This window comes from Equus quagga, chromosome 7 (assembly GCF_021613505.1).
Source record: "Equus quagga isolate Etosha38 chromosome 7, UCLA_HA_Equagga_1.0, whole genome shotgun sequence".
Lineage (NCBI taxonomy): Eukaryota > Metazoa > Chordata > Mammalia > Perissodactyla > Equidae > Equus > Equus quagga.
The window spans coordinates 69,941,043-69,957,578 of record NC_060273.1 but is presented as its reverse complement, the minus strand read 5'-3'; the positions used below and the strand labels follow the sequence as shown (position 1 = coordinate 69,957,578).

At 53.9% G+C, this 16,536-nt stretch overlaps 1 protein-coding gene across 3 annotated transcripts in view; it reads right to left on the bottom strand.

Annotated features, from left to right (window-relative positions):
* Positions 1-570: 570 nt before the first annotated feature.
* Positions 571-16,536, bottom strand: part of CAMK2A (calcium/calmodulin dependent protein kinase II alpha) — a 59,962-nt gene continuing 43,996 nt past the window's right edge. For all 3 annotated transcript variants that reach the window (XM_046667593.1, XM_046667594.1, XM_046667595.1), the window contains 5 exons: positions 15,610-15,658; positions 9,221-9,296; positions 6,492-6,586; positions 2,498-2,726; positions 571-2,197 (listed from right to left, as the gene is read on the bottom strand). In XM_046667593.1, coding sequence (XP_046523549.1) covers positions 2,194-2,197; positions 2,498-2,726; positions 6,492-6,586; positions 9,221-9,296; positions 15,610-15,658 — 453 coding nt within the window. In that variant the 3' untranslated portion in view covers positions 571-2,193. The remainder of the gene's footprint in view (positions 2,198-2,497; positions 2,727-6,491; positions 6,587-9,220; positions 9,297-15,609; positions 15,659-16,536) is intronic.

Sequence of the window (16,536 nt, the reverse complement as noted above, 5' to 3'; positions counted from 1 at the left end):
GCCTTGGTATTTGCAGCATCCCCTGGTAAAGGACACACTTTCACCTTTGGCTCAGGGGTGGTTAGGGGACCTGGCAGCTCACAAGGGAGGCAGGTGGTTTTGCTGCTGGGTTGCTGGGATCACTGGGCCTTACTGGGAAGCCCTCTGGGCCTGGGCCAGACCAAGTGCCCCCGCCCAGGGCCTCGGCAGCAGGGTCTCTGCCAAGGATAGAGGCCAGTGATCGACCAGTTTGGAGACCAGGAGGCCTGGGCAGCCTCGTTCCTGGCCTGCAGCCCCCGCCCGGCCTGCCTCACCTGTTCCGGGGGCAGCAGCAGCTGAGAAAAGGGCCCAGCAGACAGCTCATGATCAGGGAAAACTCAGAAAGTCCTGGATCAAACATCCCCCTCAGCCCTGCTCCACCCAACACCCAGGACTCACAGAGGTTCGGGGGAACCAGAGGCTCCTCCAAATCCCTGGGGATGTGGCTTTTCCTCCCCTAAAATCCTCCAGAGGGGACAGTATCTCATGCTGGCAAAACACGGCCACACAGAGGCCAAAAGCACAGAGAGGCAGCAACATAATTCCGAGTCGGACACTGAGAATACAACCTCTATTGGTTTTTTTTTTTTTTGTCCAAAACATGTAGATTGGTTTTGCTGAGTGTTTTTTCTTCTTTTCTTTTTTTTTTTCAACATACTTACTGCATATAAAGTCATGCAAAGAAAACAGTGCAGACAGTAGGTCCTGGTGGATGTGCTGAGGCATTCCACATCTGAGTCAATCCCAGGAGAAGAGGGAGAGAGAAAGGAAAAGAAAGAGAGAGAGAGATGCGAACCCAGGATGCAGGACGAGGTGTGGAGAGCAGGAATTCCAGTGCTCTGCTTGGACCAGCAGATGCCGAGGGGCGAGGCAATGAAGACAAACGCTGTGAACCCCCCAGAGATGGGTGGGGGACACTGCGGTGGCACACAGATGGGGTCAGATGAAATCCTGGGAAGCATGGTCGTAAGGACCCCGGTTTGGGAGGCAAGCAAAGAGAAGTCCACATATTTCCATCCCAACAACCTCCCCACTCTCTCTGCCCTGATTTGCTGTTTCTCATCAGCACTAACATCTGATGCGTCTACAGTCCTGAAAGGATCCTTGAGACCAAAATGTCAGAGAGGCCCTTCCCCCGGGGCTGAGTCCACCTCGGCCCCAGATAACCACAGGTGACAAAGTCCATCTCAGAGATGACATGAAAAAAAGAAGAAAAAAAAAAGACCTAGAACAGAAAAAAACTACCCTTCATCCCTCTTCCCACCTCTCTTCCCAGTCCAACGCAATCCTCCTCACAATAATTGGAGAGGTGGAGTTATTACAGAAATATCCATTAATGCGAAATCCATTTACGAAACACACAGAAGTTTGGCTATAAAAAGGCATGCGGTCCAAGTAGAAGTGATACCTAAATGTTGCTTTCTTTTGCCCCCAAAAAGCAATCAGATTCTCTCCCTTAGATCTGACGAAGCTGGAATTCTCCGGGCCTGATGGAAGGGCGGAATGGGCGGTTAATGTTGGAGGTAAACATCAGCAGAAGGCAGAAGGAAGGAAGTGGGGGCACCCTGAGAGGACCCCGCTCCCCACGCCGAGGGAGAAGGGGGAGTCAGGGACCAGGAGGGCAGGACGGGCCGGGAGAAGAGTCAGGGAGGCAGTTCGAGGCAGGGGGCTCCTCTCATCTGCTCCTCTCTCACCCTCTCCTGCAGGGGAGGCTGGCTCAGGGGATTGGGGATCCACTTGCCCTTCCCCAGGGGGCCCCCCGAAGAGGAGCGAGAGGGACAGGCGATGCCACATTCCTCCTGACTCTGCCCCTCCTTCTCCCCAGCCCCTGGGTGAACGCACTGCTGGGCATTCTGGCTTACGGCCAAGGCAAGACCAGGCCAATGATAGCCGGGTGGGGGTGTCCTCGGGGCCAGCACCCAGGGCACCCAGGCCTGAGGAAGCCCCGCCCTGGCAGGGGACAGAGAGCCAGAGTGGCACGCGGGGGCAGGGAGAGGCAGCCGTTTGCTCTGAAGTCGTGATGGCTTTTGCCAACAGACAGGTTTTCTCGACGTAGGTATGAAAGAAGGTGACAATGACGGGGTGACGTGATGGGGGGAATTCCAGCAAAATCCAAGTGAGAGAACCAGCAGCCACATTCCATGGATGAAGAGTGGATCTCTCTAGCCTGCTCCTTCAACTGTAAGACACAGTACATGCAGTGGGTAACACAGGTGCTTCCGAGGGTGCCATGGTGCCCCCCGCCCCCGCCCCACAATCACCTGCCCCACCTCCTTAGCCGGATTCAAGCTGCCTCCTGCCGGTCCTGCCCAGCTATTCCCCTGGGACCTGCAGGCCAGGTCCCCTCCCTACGGTCCTGCCCCCAACCCCACTCCCTTCCAGCATCCAGGTTCCCAAACATGCACCCTCTCCAGACCGACACCACACCATTCCTTTAGATTGTCCTGAACAGAGGACGGCAGGAAGGAGGGGCGCTTACTGGGGCAAGACGGAGGGTGCCCCAGATCTGTGGAAGTGGACGATCTGCCATTTGCCGTCCCTGCGGTGCCAGACGCGGGTCTCCTCTGACTGGGCCGTGCGGGGGATGCCGCCCGCGTCCAGGTACTGCGTGATGCGGATGTAGGCGATGCAGGCTGACTCGTCACCCATCAGGTGGATGTGGGGATTCAGGATGGTGGTGTGCACAGGCTTGCTGTTCCGGGACCACACTGGAGGTGGGGACGGGAGGGAGCAGAGGAGATGCACCTGGGGGACTTCCTGCCTCACTTCCTTTACTTCCCTAACTCCCAGCGACCCTCTCGGAAGAGGCATCTCTGCCTGCCTCATTTCCAGAGGAGGGGTCTCTGTGACAGGGCTCAGCTACCTGGGAGTCAAGGCAGAATTTCTAGATGACTAGATGGTATCACAGCTTGGACACAATGGATTTTAGGCATGCCTAATTCTTCAAATGCAGAGGAACGGAATTTGAGAATCATAGTATCTCAGACACAGAAATATAGGGCTAAGATGATTATAGAATCAAATGAGCTTAGACCAGAGTCTCAAACTCAGATCCCTACAGAGGCCAGACAAGCACATAAACGAGGAGGCTGAGCTGGGTATAGATGCTAAATGACCCTTTGCCTCTGGGTCAGGGAGACAATAGGGAGTGGTGGAGACTGTGGTGAATAGCATACCTTGTCCCGTCTACAGAGGGTTCCCTAAACACAGCTTTCCTGGTGGTTGCTGTATGAATAAGTGGGACTCGTTGCCTCACCTTCTGATTTTTCAAGAGAATCTAGAAATCTGCATTTTTATGTGAAAATGCCTCATTTTTAATTATTGGCATGTAATTCAAATGTAAAACATCATGCAGGCCACATGAAACATGTGAAGTCCAGATATGGCCTCATATTTGCCACTTGTACTCTTAACACATAGAATTACGGAAACTGGGGGAATCTTAAAATTGTTGAATCTTAGAATCTTGGAATTGTAAGGATGGTATTGGTGGTCATGGGGTGAGGTCATGGAATATTCCAGAGTTAGGGCAAAATGCATAGTCTTGTAATCATGACAGAACTGACAGAAGTACCTGAAACCAGCTCTCCCTATGTGAAATGTGAGCCACCATTATTATTAATATTATTATCATTAATTATTTTGGTTCTAGGAACTCTCATTTTTTCAGCAAGATAGAAAACAAAAGCACAGAAAGACAATGACCCAGGGAGGGGCTGGACAGGGGTCACCAGGATCTTGGGCTTCAGAGGAATCCTCACGGCTCCCCTTAGAGTAGACCAAATGCAGGTCTGAATCCTGTAGCGAGCTGACTTAAAATACAGACTGCCCATCCCCACCTTTGGAGAGGCCAGTTCAGGAATTTGTAATATTAATAAGCCCCCTTTCCCCACCCTGCCCTCTGATTCTGATGCCCAGCCAAGTTTGTGAGCCACGGATTTCCTGAAAAATGTAAAATGCCTTTTTTTTCAGGACTGCAGAAAGCATCCAGTAGTACCCATGCCTTAATGTAATCACATTAGACCCAGGCTTTGGGTAAAGGGCCAAAATCTCTGAGTCTGATTTATGTAGACTAAGACTTCTACACTCTGGGCTCTCAGACAGAGAGAATGTAGAGCTTTTTGTGTCATAGGCTTGGGAGTGACCTCAGGGGTCAGAGATCATCCAATGGCCCTCCTACAAAATGCAAGGAGGCCACCGCGAGCATCCTCAGCAGCATCCAGAGTCTGAGGCACTCAAGACCGTCTAGTTCAATGCATCCATTTAGCAGATCTGGAAACTGAGGCCCAGAGAAGCAATCTGACTTGTCCCAAGCTGAGCTAGTTTCTGAAAGAAACACAGTAGAACCCGAATGAAGTCAGTCTCCAGGTGGGACTGAATTAGGACAATCTAGAACAATCCTGGAAGGGACAAACAGAGCTTGGCATTGTTAGGGCCCTGGGCCTTGCTGCTGTTGGGGAGGGCTGGAGTCCTGAGGGGCATTTGTAAAGAAATGACCACCCTAATGTGGGGTCTCTTGAGTGGACTCTATGTTTCCAACATCCACCCTCGTGGATTGCTTGGGAGAAATGGCCGGGTCCTCCAGCAGGAGAAAGCAGGCAGGAGGGTGGGACTTGGCCAGACTAGGCAGTTACCCTGGGTCTTGTTCTCGTGGGTCCTTTGATGTGACCAGATGTTCAAGCTCAGAGTCCAGGGGGTCGGTGTCATGATGGGGCCACTGCCTGGACGCAGGCCAAGGGCTGGCTTGGCTTTTCTCTCTGTCTCCCTTTTGCCATCCCCGAGCCTTTAGAGCCAGCCCTCCTGGTCTCTGCTCTGCTCTGTGGGGACTGAGGGGTCCACTCTGGGGAACCAGTGCCCCCAGAGGACAGACCAGTTTAGAGGGGGCCGCAGCGATCAGCCAGGGAGCTCCAGGGTGATGGGGACCCTTGGGTCCATCCATCTCTCTTCACATGAGAATTCAACCTCCATTGCTAGCCATGGAGAATCAGAGTTTGATTTGTCAATGGAAAAAGCAACTTCCTTCTTCACAGCTTTTTGGGCTGCTCTTGAGCCCCTGTGCTCTCTAAGATTCGGTCAGATTGGGTGCAGGCAGGAGAGGAGTACCCAGCTGGGGGCCACGAATGTGCAGATGGGGAGCGGCACAGGGAAGGGAAGGGGCGCTGCAGTGAGTCAGGACCAGGCTCTGCCACCGACTTCCTGGGTTCCTTTGAACAAGTCACTTCCCCTCTCTGGGCCTCAGTTTCCCCTTCTGTGTGATGAAGACTTTGACTAGATCCCACTTCAGTCACTTAAAAACCGCCTTTATTTTTACCATCTACAAGTGCCACCAGTACCTACTTCATTAAAATATTCCCTTAAATTGATGCAGTTTATTAATTTATCCAAATTTATTTTAAAAGAAAACTTTCTAGCACCATGATTAATGAACAACCAGTGTCACAGAATACAGTTTTAATAATGAGTCCAGTGAAACTGAAATAAAGCTACGTAATCCTAGCTCCATGCTCTTGTCTGCGAGGGGTCTGAGCCTGAGACTGCCCATTCTCTGACCAAGAGGGGACTTCGAAAGTGCTCAAGAGGTGTTAAGGACAGGCTAGCACCCAACTGAGCCTTCCCTTTGACGGAGCCAGACCTAGTGAAAGAGAATTCAGAAAGGGACCAACTTGCTCCCTGTGTGAACCAACACTGTTTCAAGTGGTGCCCACAAGCACCAGAAATCATCTTGTGCAGCCTCAGTGGCACATGCCTTCCCTTTGGGGGACCCTGGACATGCCACCCCTCGGGGCCTTCCTCCGGGTCCTGAGCTGCATGATTCTAACCCGTGTGTGCTTTGGTTGGTCCCTGTTTGACCCCCGGCCAAGATGAGACACAGACACAGGCCGAAAGCACCCCAGGTCAGGCCCAGCCTCGGCCCCCTGACAGCCCCTGCTTGCAAAGCTGCCAGGGTCTTTCCTGCAGAGGAGAGACCCAAAGGACAGACATGCAGACAGGACCTAGACAAACAGACAGGGGCACAGCAGTGTGAGCTCGGGTCCTCTCCTCTTCCCCAGACTGCCCGCCCGCAGGGGGCACTTGCATAACGACTCACGAGCCAGCTTGTGACCAGCTGGGCAACTGGGGTGGCCCCAGGCATTAAGATGACTGTGGCTTGGGTGTGTGGCCCCGTAGGAAGGCCCTCTTATTTGTAAAATGGTAATAAAGGCCCTCCCACGGTCATGGGCAGGAGAGGGCTGGGAGGACTTGTCACATTCATCCCAGGTCCCCATGCCCAGTGACAGGAGACAGCTGGCAGTCGGAGGGGCCAGGGTTAGGAGAGGGAACTAAGATGGTACCTACCCCTGTCCACATGGGATCTTCCTCTTCTCTGGCTCCTGAGCCACCCCGGGGGCCCTGCCCGTCACCCTGCTGTGCCATCTGGCAGGACATGGAACCAGAGCAGACAACAGGCACCCCAGAGAGAAGGGATTGCTCACGGTTTTCAAAATAGAATCGATGGAAGTCCAGGCCCTCGACCAGGTTCCCCAGAGCCTCGGGTTCAAAGGCCGTCATCCCAGGGTCACACATCTTCCTAGGGGGAGGAAGTCAGAGGAAAGAGGGGCTGGGGTGGCCTCTCGGGACTACTCTCTAATTCGGGGGGCCTGGGCCCCAGGAGGGGGAGCCTGTGAAATCGGAGCAATTGCACCCACCTCACGGGATCAGTGAGGTTGGCGGATGGGAAAGGCTTGCAGCTGAACAGTATGGGGCATTGCTGATGGGTTGGTACCACTGAGAACTGGGAAACCTGAGTGGGAGTCTGACTCTGCCACCTACTGGTTATGAGACCACAGCAAGGGGCTTAACCTCCCTAAGCAAGAGCACCATGAACAGTGGTGCAGAGCTGTGCACTGCGCTAAGGCGCCAGAGGGAATAATCCAGCCTGGACGCTACTCTCCAAATCACACCCCCTGCCCAGCACAGCAGATCCAGAGGGGCTTTTCGTAATTTGTCTTCTTGTGGGGGTGACTTCTGCTTGCCAAGCAGCTATGTCCCTGGAGGGGAGCATTTTGCTACTTTAAACAAAGGTGCCCTATGGTCAGCAGCATCCCTCACGGTGAGCCTCAGTTTCTTCTTCCGTAAGACGAAATTCCTTGAAGGGATTCCTGGGAGGAAGGGACACAGAGCGTGTCGAGGAGGCCCTCAGTTGTATCTTTTCAGCTCCGTGCTCCCTTCCAGGTCTCAGTCTTCTGAGACCCTGACAGCCAGGTGGGAGAAGGAAAAAATTGTCGCCCCCATCCCCAGGTCTCTGGGATCTTCTGTGGCACAGCATGGACCCCTGTGGACAATGACAATGAAGCCAGGGACAGGAGATGCCCCAGGACAAGCAAAGATCCCAACCTGAGGAAGAACTGGAGACACCGGGCATCAGGCCCAGCATCATCCAAGCCGGATACCATGGGATGTGCAGGGCGCTCCACCCCTGCTCTGCCCTGACTTCCTGTCCGTGTGACCCCAGACGACTCGCTTCTCCATTCAGGACCTCAGATTCTCCAGATGGACTAGGCAGAGTCTGGGGGGCTGTGCTCAGACCATACAGGATGCTCAGGACCCTTCTAGCCCCAGAATCCCTCAAGGCTGGGGGTCTGAGCTCTGAGTGTCCAGGAGAGGGAGCACCCCCACTGGAGAAGCCCCTCTCCAGGAGGTCTCTGGGTGTCCCTGCCTACGAAGGGACTCAGAGACCATCTGTTCCAATGCCATTGTACATGTGGGGAAACCGAGGCTCAGTGAGACAAAGGGGCTTATCCAGGGGAGGGTCAGACTCAGGGCACCATGGGCCCCAGAGGTCATGGCAAGGAGTCAGAACATAGAGCAGGCTGCAGATGCTAGAGGAGGTGACATCCCAGAGGTGGGAGGGGGTCCCCAGGAATGGCACTGTGGGGCTTGGAGTCCACAGGAGCCACCTCCCTTTCTCTCCCTCCCTCGCTGTGTCCTTCCAAAGCCAGTCTCGGGCTCTCCCATGGCTGACGTGACTCCTTCTAGGACCAGCTGCAAGACCTGTTCAATAGCGCATTCCCATGCTTTTATGCAACACTCAGGTGCACATATGCACACACACCTGGGCACACCCCTTTGCACACAGTCACAAATGTGCACGCGTGGACAAGTGTATGCACACATGCATATGCATGCAGCCTCGGTCTCACACTTGCACCTCCCAAGGTCCTTGTTCCTCCAGAGACACCAGTAGATTGCTGGGGCATTGCCACCCCTGCAGAAACCCTCCCACAAGTAGAATGCACCTGCCCTGCCAAGTCCTAGGAGACACCCTGCAGCTCCTGGGCACAGCGGAAACCGGGAACAGGCTGCCCAAGGGGCAAACTCCGGCCAGGTTGTTCCCACCTCACCTAAACCCAACAGGCAAGGCTCATTCGGCCTTAGTCGGCAGCTTTTGTCCACCAAAAAGCATTGTGGGGTCTCGAGGCCCAGCCTTGTCAGCCCTGGCCAAGACGTTGAGGCCTCAGCCCAGAATTGGCACTCTCCCTGGGGCCAACTGAGGGTGGGCTGAGGGCCTGCTTCCCGGCCAGACCGCGAAGGGATGGGTGGCCACCAGGGGGCGCTCCAGCTCAGCCTGCGCGCACCCAGTCGCCCCCAACGGCTGGTCCAGGGATGTGGGGACGGCTCACACCGCTGTTTCATTTTATGTTCTTTTTGTGCAGCTGCCTTATTCCCCAGAGGAGTCGAATTTCCGCCTTGAGGTTCTTTTGTTCAACCCCGCTCACTGGAGGTACACACCCTAAGGATTCCTGTCCCCCCCCACCCGTCGGAGGTCAGAGGTCCAAGGGAGGTCCAGCGTGAGGACCCAGGCCCACATGGCAGGGCTGAGGGCCTGCTTCCCTCCCTTCTTCCCAGCTCATCTCCTAGGAGCCCCATCCTGTGGTGGAGCCCACCCCCTCTTTCTGGGGGAAGCATAGGAGTTTGTTGCACTTCCTCCTGGGCAACAGCACGTGAGGAGGATGGAGCAGGACCGAGACAGACAGAGGTGTTGTCAACAGAGAGCTTAATCAAAGCAGAGTCCGAATGCAGAGCAGAAGCACGAGTGCAGTCTGATTCACAGCACATGCAGAGCGAGTGAATGAGGGTCAGAGACGCGGACCCCTGAGGTTAGCCTTCAGCCCCCCTGGACAACCACCTAGGCGGGACATGCAGAAGGGGCCCAGCGACTCACGTGTAGGACTCAAAATCTCCATTGCTTATGGCTTCAATCAGCTGCTCTGTCACTTTTATAATTTCCTGTTTCCGCACTGTAGGCAGGAGGGGACACAGAGAAATAACAGGAATAGTAACAGTGATGGAGCACCAGCTACCGTTTCCTGAGTCCTCATCACGTGCCGGACCCTGTGCGGGACCCGAGGGCCTCATCTGTATCGTCTCATTTGTCCTCACATTGTCCCCGGGAGGTGGTATCTTTACTCCCATTTCAGAAGAAGAAACTGAGGCCCAGAGGGATGGGAAAGGTGTGTGAACTCCCTTAACTACAAGGGGCAGAGCTGGTGTCTCAGTCGGCAGCCTTTCCTCCAAAAAACATGCCTAGTGGATACTCTGACTCTAGGCCTGATTTGAACCCAAGTCTTGATTCCAAAATATGCTTCCCTATCACCTTGCTTTGCCACCCGAACCAAAATAGGATCAACTGTGGCGGTTGTCACTAGCAGCCATGAGCCAGGGGCTCCCCCGTGGCCCAAACTGGGGCCACCAAGGAAGGTCTTAGGGCTCACTCATCCCTTAGGTCTGGGTGAGCTTTCTGCTCCATTTGGGTATGTGTAGAAATCAGGCACTGAGTTGTTCCAGAACTTTCTAGGGGCAATGAATCCTAGTTATGGAGGCTCGTCCTCCCCTGTCCGCCACTGAAACACCATGAACAGCCGGTCTTTCCCGTAGAGAGTGAGATATCAGTTTTCTTATTAGACGCGTGATGTCCTGAGCCCCAGTTTTCCTCTCTGTAATGATGACAGTACCACCTCTCATTCATTCAGTGCTGAACATGTCATAGAAAGAACCCAGACTTCGGTACCAGACAGACTTCACCTAAATTCCAGCCCAGGTCCTTCCAAGCTGTGCAGCCGTGGACCACAAGGTGTTTCCTGGGCTGTCAGATGGAGATCTCTCAGGGCACGAGATGCTGTGCACGAAGCCCTTGGACCAAAGCCTGGCACATGGTGGGTACACATTGTAAGTGCCATCTCCTGCATCCTCCCACACGGTTGCCCCTGCGCTCCGGACAGACACCCTGGGAGGTAAGCAGGGCCAGTTTCCCCCATCTGACACATCCTCAATGATAAAGGAATTTGAGTCTGAGTCAGACCCTCTTCCCCTCCACCCCCAGGCTCAAGCTTAGCTTCAAACCTGGTTGGCTCATTGGCTAGGGAGCAGCCTCACATGATGTCAATGGACACGTTGCCCATTTCCTAGTCTAGGGTGGGGGAGACAGACCACGCCTGGCTGAGGCCCTATCCTGGCCCCTTTACTCACCACTCCCTGTGCCACCCCACCCGGTCTCATGCCCGGGTGCTGACTGCAGGCCCAGAGGACACAGAATCACAGAACATCCAGGATGGAAGAACCCTTGGAGACCGGGACTCAGCCTCCTTATCAAATTATTGGGGAAACTGAGGCCCAGTAGGGGGTTGTGACTCGCCCGAGGACACAGAACATATGGGGTACAGAGTTTGGCTCCCAGCCCAGGGCCTTTTCCACAGGATCCCTGCAACCAACATGCTCCCAGACGTGCTGGGCCCGTGTGCTTGTCTCTTCCCCAGCTCAGAGATGAGCTCCCTGCTGGCAGGGCCGTGGCTGCCCTTGGCTGGCTGGACCCCTGGAGCCCAGAACAGGCCTGGCACCCAGGCACTCAGGACTGAATGAGTGAGTGGGCCGGGCCTTGTGCTGTGTGTGTAACCTGCAGAATCTTGGAGCCTCACGGCACAACAGTAGGTGATCATCACTTCCGCGTCAGAGATGAGCAAACGGAAGGTGAAGGGTTGAATAGTCTGCCCTGGCCGAGAAACCGCCCCAACCAGTGTTTGCAGCCCCGAAGCCCACCACTCTCCCCCACCACACACCGTGCAGGGTGGGACCCATGCCCCATACAGCTCTTGGCACATGGTGGGTGCTCAGCAGACATGGCAATTATCCTCTACAATGTCAGTCACCACATTGAACAACCAATTCTTTCTCTCCTGGCTCCACTAAGAGTCACCAGGGCTGCGAATGAGCCCATCCTAGACCACGAGCTCTGCCGGGCCACTCAGGGGTTGTCACCCCTCTCTCTCTGGGGTCTTGCCTAGGACTGGGGCAGAGGCAGCATGAATGAATGAATGATTATATGGCACCAACCAGGGACTGGAGCTCTGTCTTTGCCCTGTTCCTTGGAATTGCCCAAGTGGCCTGGTGGCCTCTGTCTCTAAGAAAAAAAGAAAATAAGAGAGCCCAGCATCCTGCTCAACTCTGCCCTCTAGAAGCTGGAGACCGAGGATGGGAGGAACCCACCCCTGCCAGGGGACACCTCATTCCAGCGCTCCCACCTGGGATCAGCATGACGGCCCAGAGCGAGTCCACCTGCTCATGGCGGGCCTTGGGACCTGTGCTACCTTCCTGGCCTTCTCTGCATGGCCTTTAAGAACCCTTCCAGCTTGAAATTCCAGGAGTCTGTCTCACTGCATCTCAGAGAGGCTAGCAAAGCGACAAGGGCCTAGATTCTCTAGCCAGGCTGCCTGAGTTTGGCTCCTGGCTCTGCTATTTAATAACTGTGTGACTTTGGGCAAGGTACTGCCCCATGACTCGGTTTCCCCATATGTATAATGGAGCTACTAATAGTATTTACCTCATAGGGTGGTTCTGAGGATTAAGTGAGTTAAGAATATATCAATAGAAATAGCTAAGACATATATGGTCCTCAGTAAGAACCAGCCCGTTCCAAGCTCTTTATAGCAACTCGTTTATGTAAATAATGATGCATTATGTAAAGCATTTAGAGCAGTTCTGGGTGCTCCCTAAATAAGGGCTGTGATTATTATCATCGGCAAATCTCTGAACGGGAAGTTCCTCCTGAGAACAGCCTCTGACCTCCAGCTCAGGCAGGGATGCTCCCAGCAGCTGAAGATGTGATGGTTCCGTCCGGGTTGGAACTTTGGGGCCTGCAGCCTGCTGGGCAACCCACCGCACGGTGGGACAGCTCTCACCATTTGCCCCTGCCTCCTTTCAAGTTGAAATCTGTCTGCCTGAACGCTCCTAGTTATGATTCTGGTTCCCTTTCTGCCATCTGGGCCCAGCAATGAGAGCTCTGCTCTGCAAATGTCTTTGACGGCTCCCATTTTACATTAATAGTGCATACAAATTTTGCATTCTATTCCAAATATGTCCCTGTCTGCATCCCCCCCCCCCCCCCCACCCCTCACTCTTCTCTTCTCAGGCTGAAGGCCTCCAGGGTGTGGTTTGCAGGATCTGACTCAAGCTGACCATCACTCTCCAAGGGTCCTTGAGCTGCCTGGATGCCTCCCAGAGTGTGAGCACACAATCCCACACACCTCCATTAACGCAGCCTGAGACACTGCCTAACTTGGCTGTGCCACTCAGGACACCGAGTTTGCCAACAGTCAAAGCCTAGTGGGCAGGACTCTCCCCAGCTACATTCTCTGGGATGGAAGATCTGAGAGTTGGTGCTCCTTCAGTCTGAGAAATTCATTCTGGTTCTGGGCCCCTCGCAGGCCCACAGCAGCCCCATTGCTGTGCGAGGGGTTCATCCAGTGGCTGCTCAGTAGCAACCTCTGGCATTTCCCATCTGCCAGGTGCTCACCCAGACAATCCAGGGGTGCTCCTCTACAGATGGGAAAGCTGAGGTCCCAGAGAGGTTCAGGTACTCTCTCAAGGTCACACAGCAGGACAAGGCTGACATGGGGGCAGCATTCCTGACTGATATTTCCAGAATGCCTCTGCCGAGATTCTGAGGCAGCTCCTTGGGCTGGAGAGGAAATTAATTTTTCATGTAGCTGACCGGGAGGAGGCAGGGGGGCGGGGAGGAAGCCTGGCAGAGTCCAGTGAAGCCTGGAGGGTGAGAGCCCTGTGCATTAAGCCCGGGGTGCTCTGAAATATTAATGACCCTTTCTTTGCTCAGGGGAAAATGTTCCCAGGAGGATGACATGTCTAATTAACTTTAATGTTAGGTCAGAATCCACCCCACCAGCTGCTATTCTCACTTAGTAAGAAGACTTAACAAATTAACACCAGAAAATGGTTCTCTGGAAACTTTGTCTGAGCCCTGGAGAAGCTGGGGGAGGCACGGGGCTCTTCTCTCCTGCCACATATGGGAGAAGCTCCTGGCTGAGCCAGCACATCTTCCATCAGACATGACATTTTACATGGGGGGAAACTGAGGCAGGGAACACGGTCCCCGTTCTGCCGTTAATAAAGCGGATGTGCCCTTTCTCCTCTCTGGGCCTCAGATTTCCCTCTGTAAAAGGAGCATAGGTGAACTAAAATCCAAAACTTCACAAGTTTTCCCATCCCTCGAGATCTCTCTAGAGGGTAAAGATTGTAAATGTGAGGCCCAGAGCCATCACCCAGGCGGAAAATGTCTTTGACGGCTCCCATTTTACATTAATAGTGCATACAAATTTTGCATTCTATTCCAAATATTTCCCTGTCTGCTTAACATATAAATATTTGCCTTAAAATAATCTTTGAGTAAAATTGATGCTCCAAGAAAATGCCATGTGGCTTCCTGTCATTCAACCCCAAGCTCCAATTTAAAAAGAAGAAAATAAGATTTATTAAACAGTTACCATGTGCAAACACTGTGTAACACTTAACACGCAGCTTCTCATTTCATCTACACAGTAATCATCTGAAGTTGGTACTGTTATCATTGCCTCTTTATTGTTAAGGAAGCTGAGGCTGAGAGAGGTTGAGTAAGTTGTCCAAGGTCACCCAGCAAAATGGCTTCTAGTGAAGAAGCACAGAGCCAGCTCACCTCCACGGTCCCTGTCTGCTCTGAGACCAGGAGTATGAGGCCACAACAAGTCTCCTCAAATACCAGTCTTACCATTGGGACAGCAAGCCTCTGATATGGGGAATATCTTGGAAACGCCAGGTCTCAGTTCACCACAGACCCATGGAATCGAAATCCACAGAGCCAGGGCCAGGAATGTGGTTAGAAAATCATACTTGAGGTACTTAGAATGTCGACCTGATGCTAACAGGGAATTCTTCTTCAAGACAATGTATTTTAAAGCTTGTCACTCGTGCCATCGCAGAAGAGAGACAAGGCCCTAGTGCCAGGCTATGGTGATAGTGACCACCAACCCCCCCCAAGCCGGGAAGGACCAGAGAGAGACACACACAGGGTGGGGCCCATCGTCCAGGGCATCCTGGCAGAGTCGGGAGGCAGCCAGGGTGCTCAGTGTGTCAAATCGGCCTTACAGCCTGGATGGCAATCTCGTGGAAATATTTACTACATAATAAAATTCTCTTTTCCCATCTTTGTATTCTTTTAGAGGCAAATTACCCAAGCTTCTGAGAAATATCTAAACTGGTACAGCTGAGCTCTCTCCAGGTCGACAGGGTCTTTGTACGCTCCCAGGCGTCTCGGACACACACCTGAGTGTGGGAACCCCTGCGCTCTCTGGTCTCCCTGTCCTGGGTGCAGGCAGAACAGCAGAACGTCGCCAACTCATCCAAGGACTTAGTGTCCCCTCAGCAGACGTCAGCGCTGTGTCCTGCCTCCTCCCAGCTCCACACATGTTTTCCACTCACCAAGGCCTCCGGGGTGGTGGTTCCGGGCCAGGCCCTGGAGCCACACTGCCTTGGTTCAAATTCTAACTACCCTTACAGGTTATGGGACCTGGGGCCAGTTTATGCTTCTGTTTCCTAGGCTGGAGAATGGGGTTAACCTCTGCACCCACCTCAGAGGGTTGTTGTGAAGCTCAGGGGAATATAAAGCCCTTGGAACAGTCTAGCACACAGCAAGCATCCCATAAAAGGCAGCTGGGATTCCTATTACTGTCCTTGTTATTTCCTCTCTTCCTGTCTGATCACAGTTACCTGGGGTTTGCCCCCTCGTCCACCCGAGAGTTTTTGAGGACTGCTTGCCACTGCCTACTGTGGCCCCTGCATTTTGGGGTGCTCTTAGGCCGCGTTCCCCATACTCTAGTCAACTGAACTTCCTGAATTTTTGCTTTCTCTTCCTTTACCATTACTACTTCCTGTTTCAAAAATCAACTCACTTAAAAAAATTCAAAAACACTTCAAAAGGAAAATCTATACCACTAACTGTACATATATGACTTGAGTATGTTAAATCAATTTTTTCTGATATGTATTGAAGTAAATACATAACCTCTAAAATACAAAACGTCCACCTGTATACCTCTAGGGGGCTGAGTACCCCACCCGAGAAACAGCGCCCGCAGCGCACCCAGTCTGTAAGAAGCCACAGCGAGGCTCTGTGTAGAAGAGTGGGACAGAAGGTTGGCACCGGGGCCCTTCTAGGCTGGGAGCTGTCAGTGAACGGGGCCTGCCAGGAGGCCCAGGGGGCCCAGACACTGAAGGCAAGGCGCCCCCTACCTTTGGTGTCTTCGTCTTCAATGGTGGTGTTGGTGCTCTCTGAAGATTCCTGCCAAAGAGAACAGGGGAGGCGGTGAGGCCTGCCAGGCGGGCGGGACAAGGCGCGGCCAGCCGGGGGCTGCCCCAGTGGCCCGATGCTGTGGCTCGGTTTCTGTCAGCCTCACCGGTTCTGCCATCCAGATGCTGCACTGAAAACCCTGTCAGACTTCCAAGCCTAAGGAAGGGAAGGGCCCAGCTAAGCAGGTGGCTGATGGCAGGGCTGTGGAGGAAGGGGTGGATGTGAGGAGAACCCTGGCCTTTCTGGAGGGGCTGGGAGGGGCTCCTGGGCCCTGACTGCTCGAGGGAGCGAAGAGGGGGTGCGGGGGAGCAGAGAGGCCCACGGCGGCCACAGAATGGGGAAGGAATACACACACTGGCAGGAGAGGAAAAGAGAGAGAGAGGGAGGGCCAGTGTGAGAGAGGATGGGCTTTTCAGGGGCAGAAAAACCACACAACTGAGGAGATAGCAGTGGAATCAGAAGAAGAGGGACGTGGGCCACCATGCCACCACTGGAACCCCTAGACAGAGGCAGGGGCTGCAGGCTCCTCTGCCACCGGCGGGCCCTGGGTAGCCTTGCAGAAGCTCAAGAGGGGCCTCCGCGGTGCCCACTGCTTTGGCCAAATCACGCCCCCCCCTCGCCGCAACTGGTACAAACCAAGCCCTGAGATGAGTTCCAGAGCAGAGGGTGGGGAGAAGCGAGAAGCCAAGGACTGGACGTGGGACGGGATTCAGATCGCCCTCCGCACTGGAGGGAGGTCTCAGGGCTACCGTCAGGCTGCTGGTCTGGGCCATGGAGTTGAGGTGTCAACAGAAACACGCAAACAACACACACACACAACACACACATTGTCACACGAGGCACACGTACCAAGCACGCCCTGAGCACCC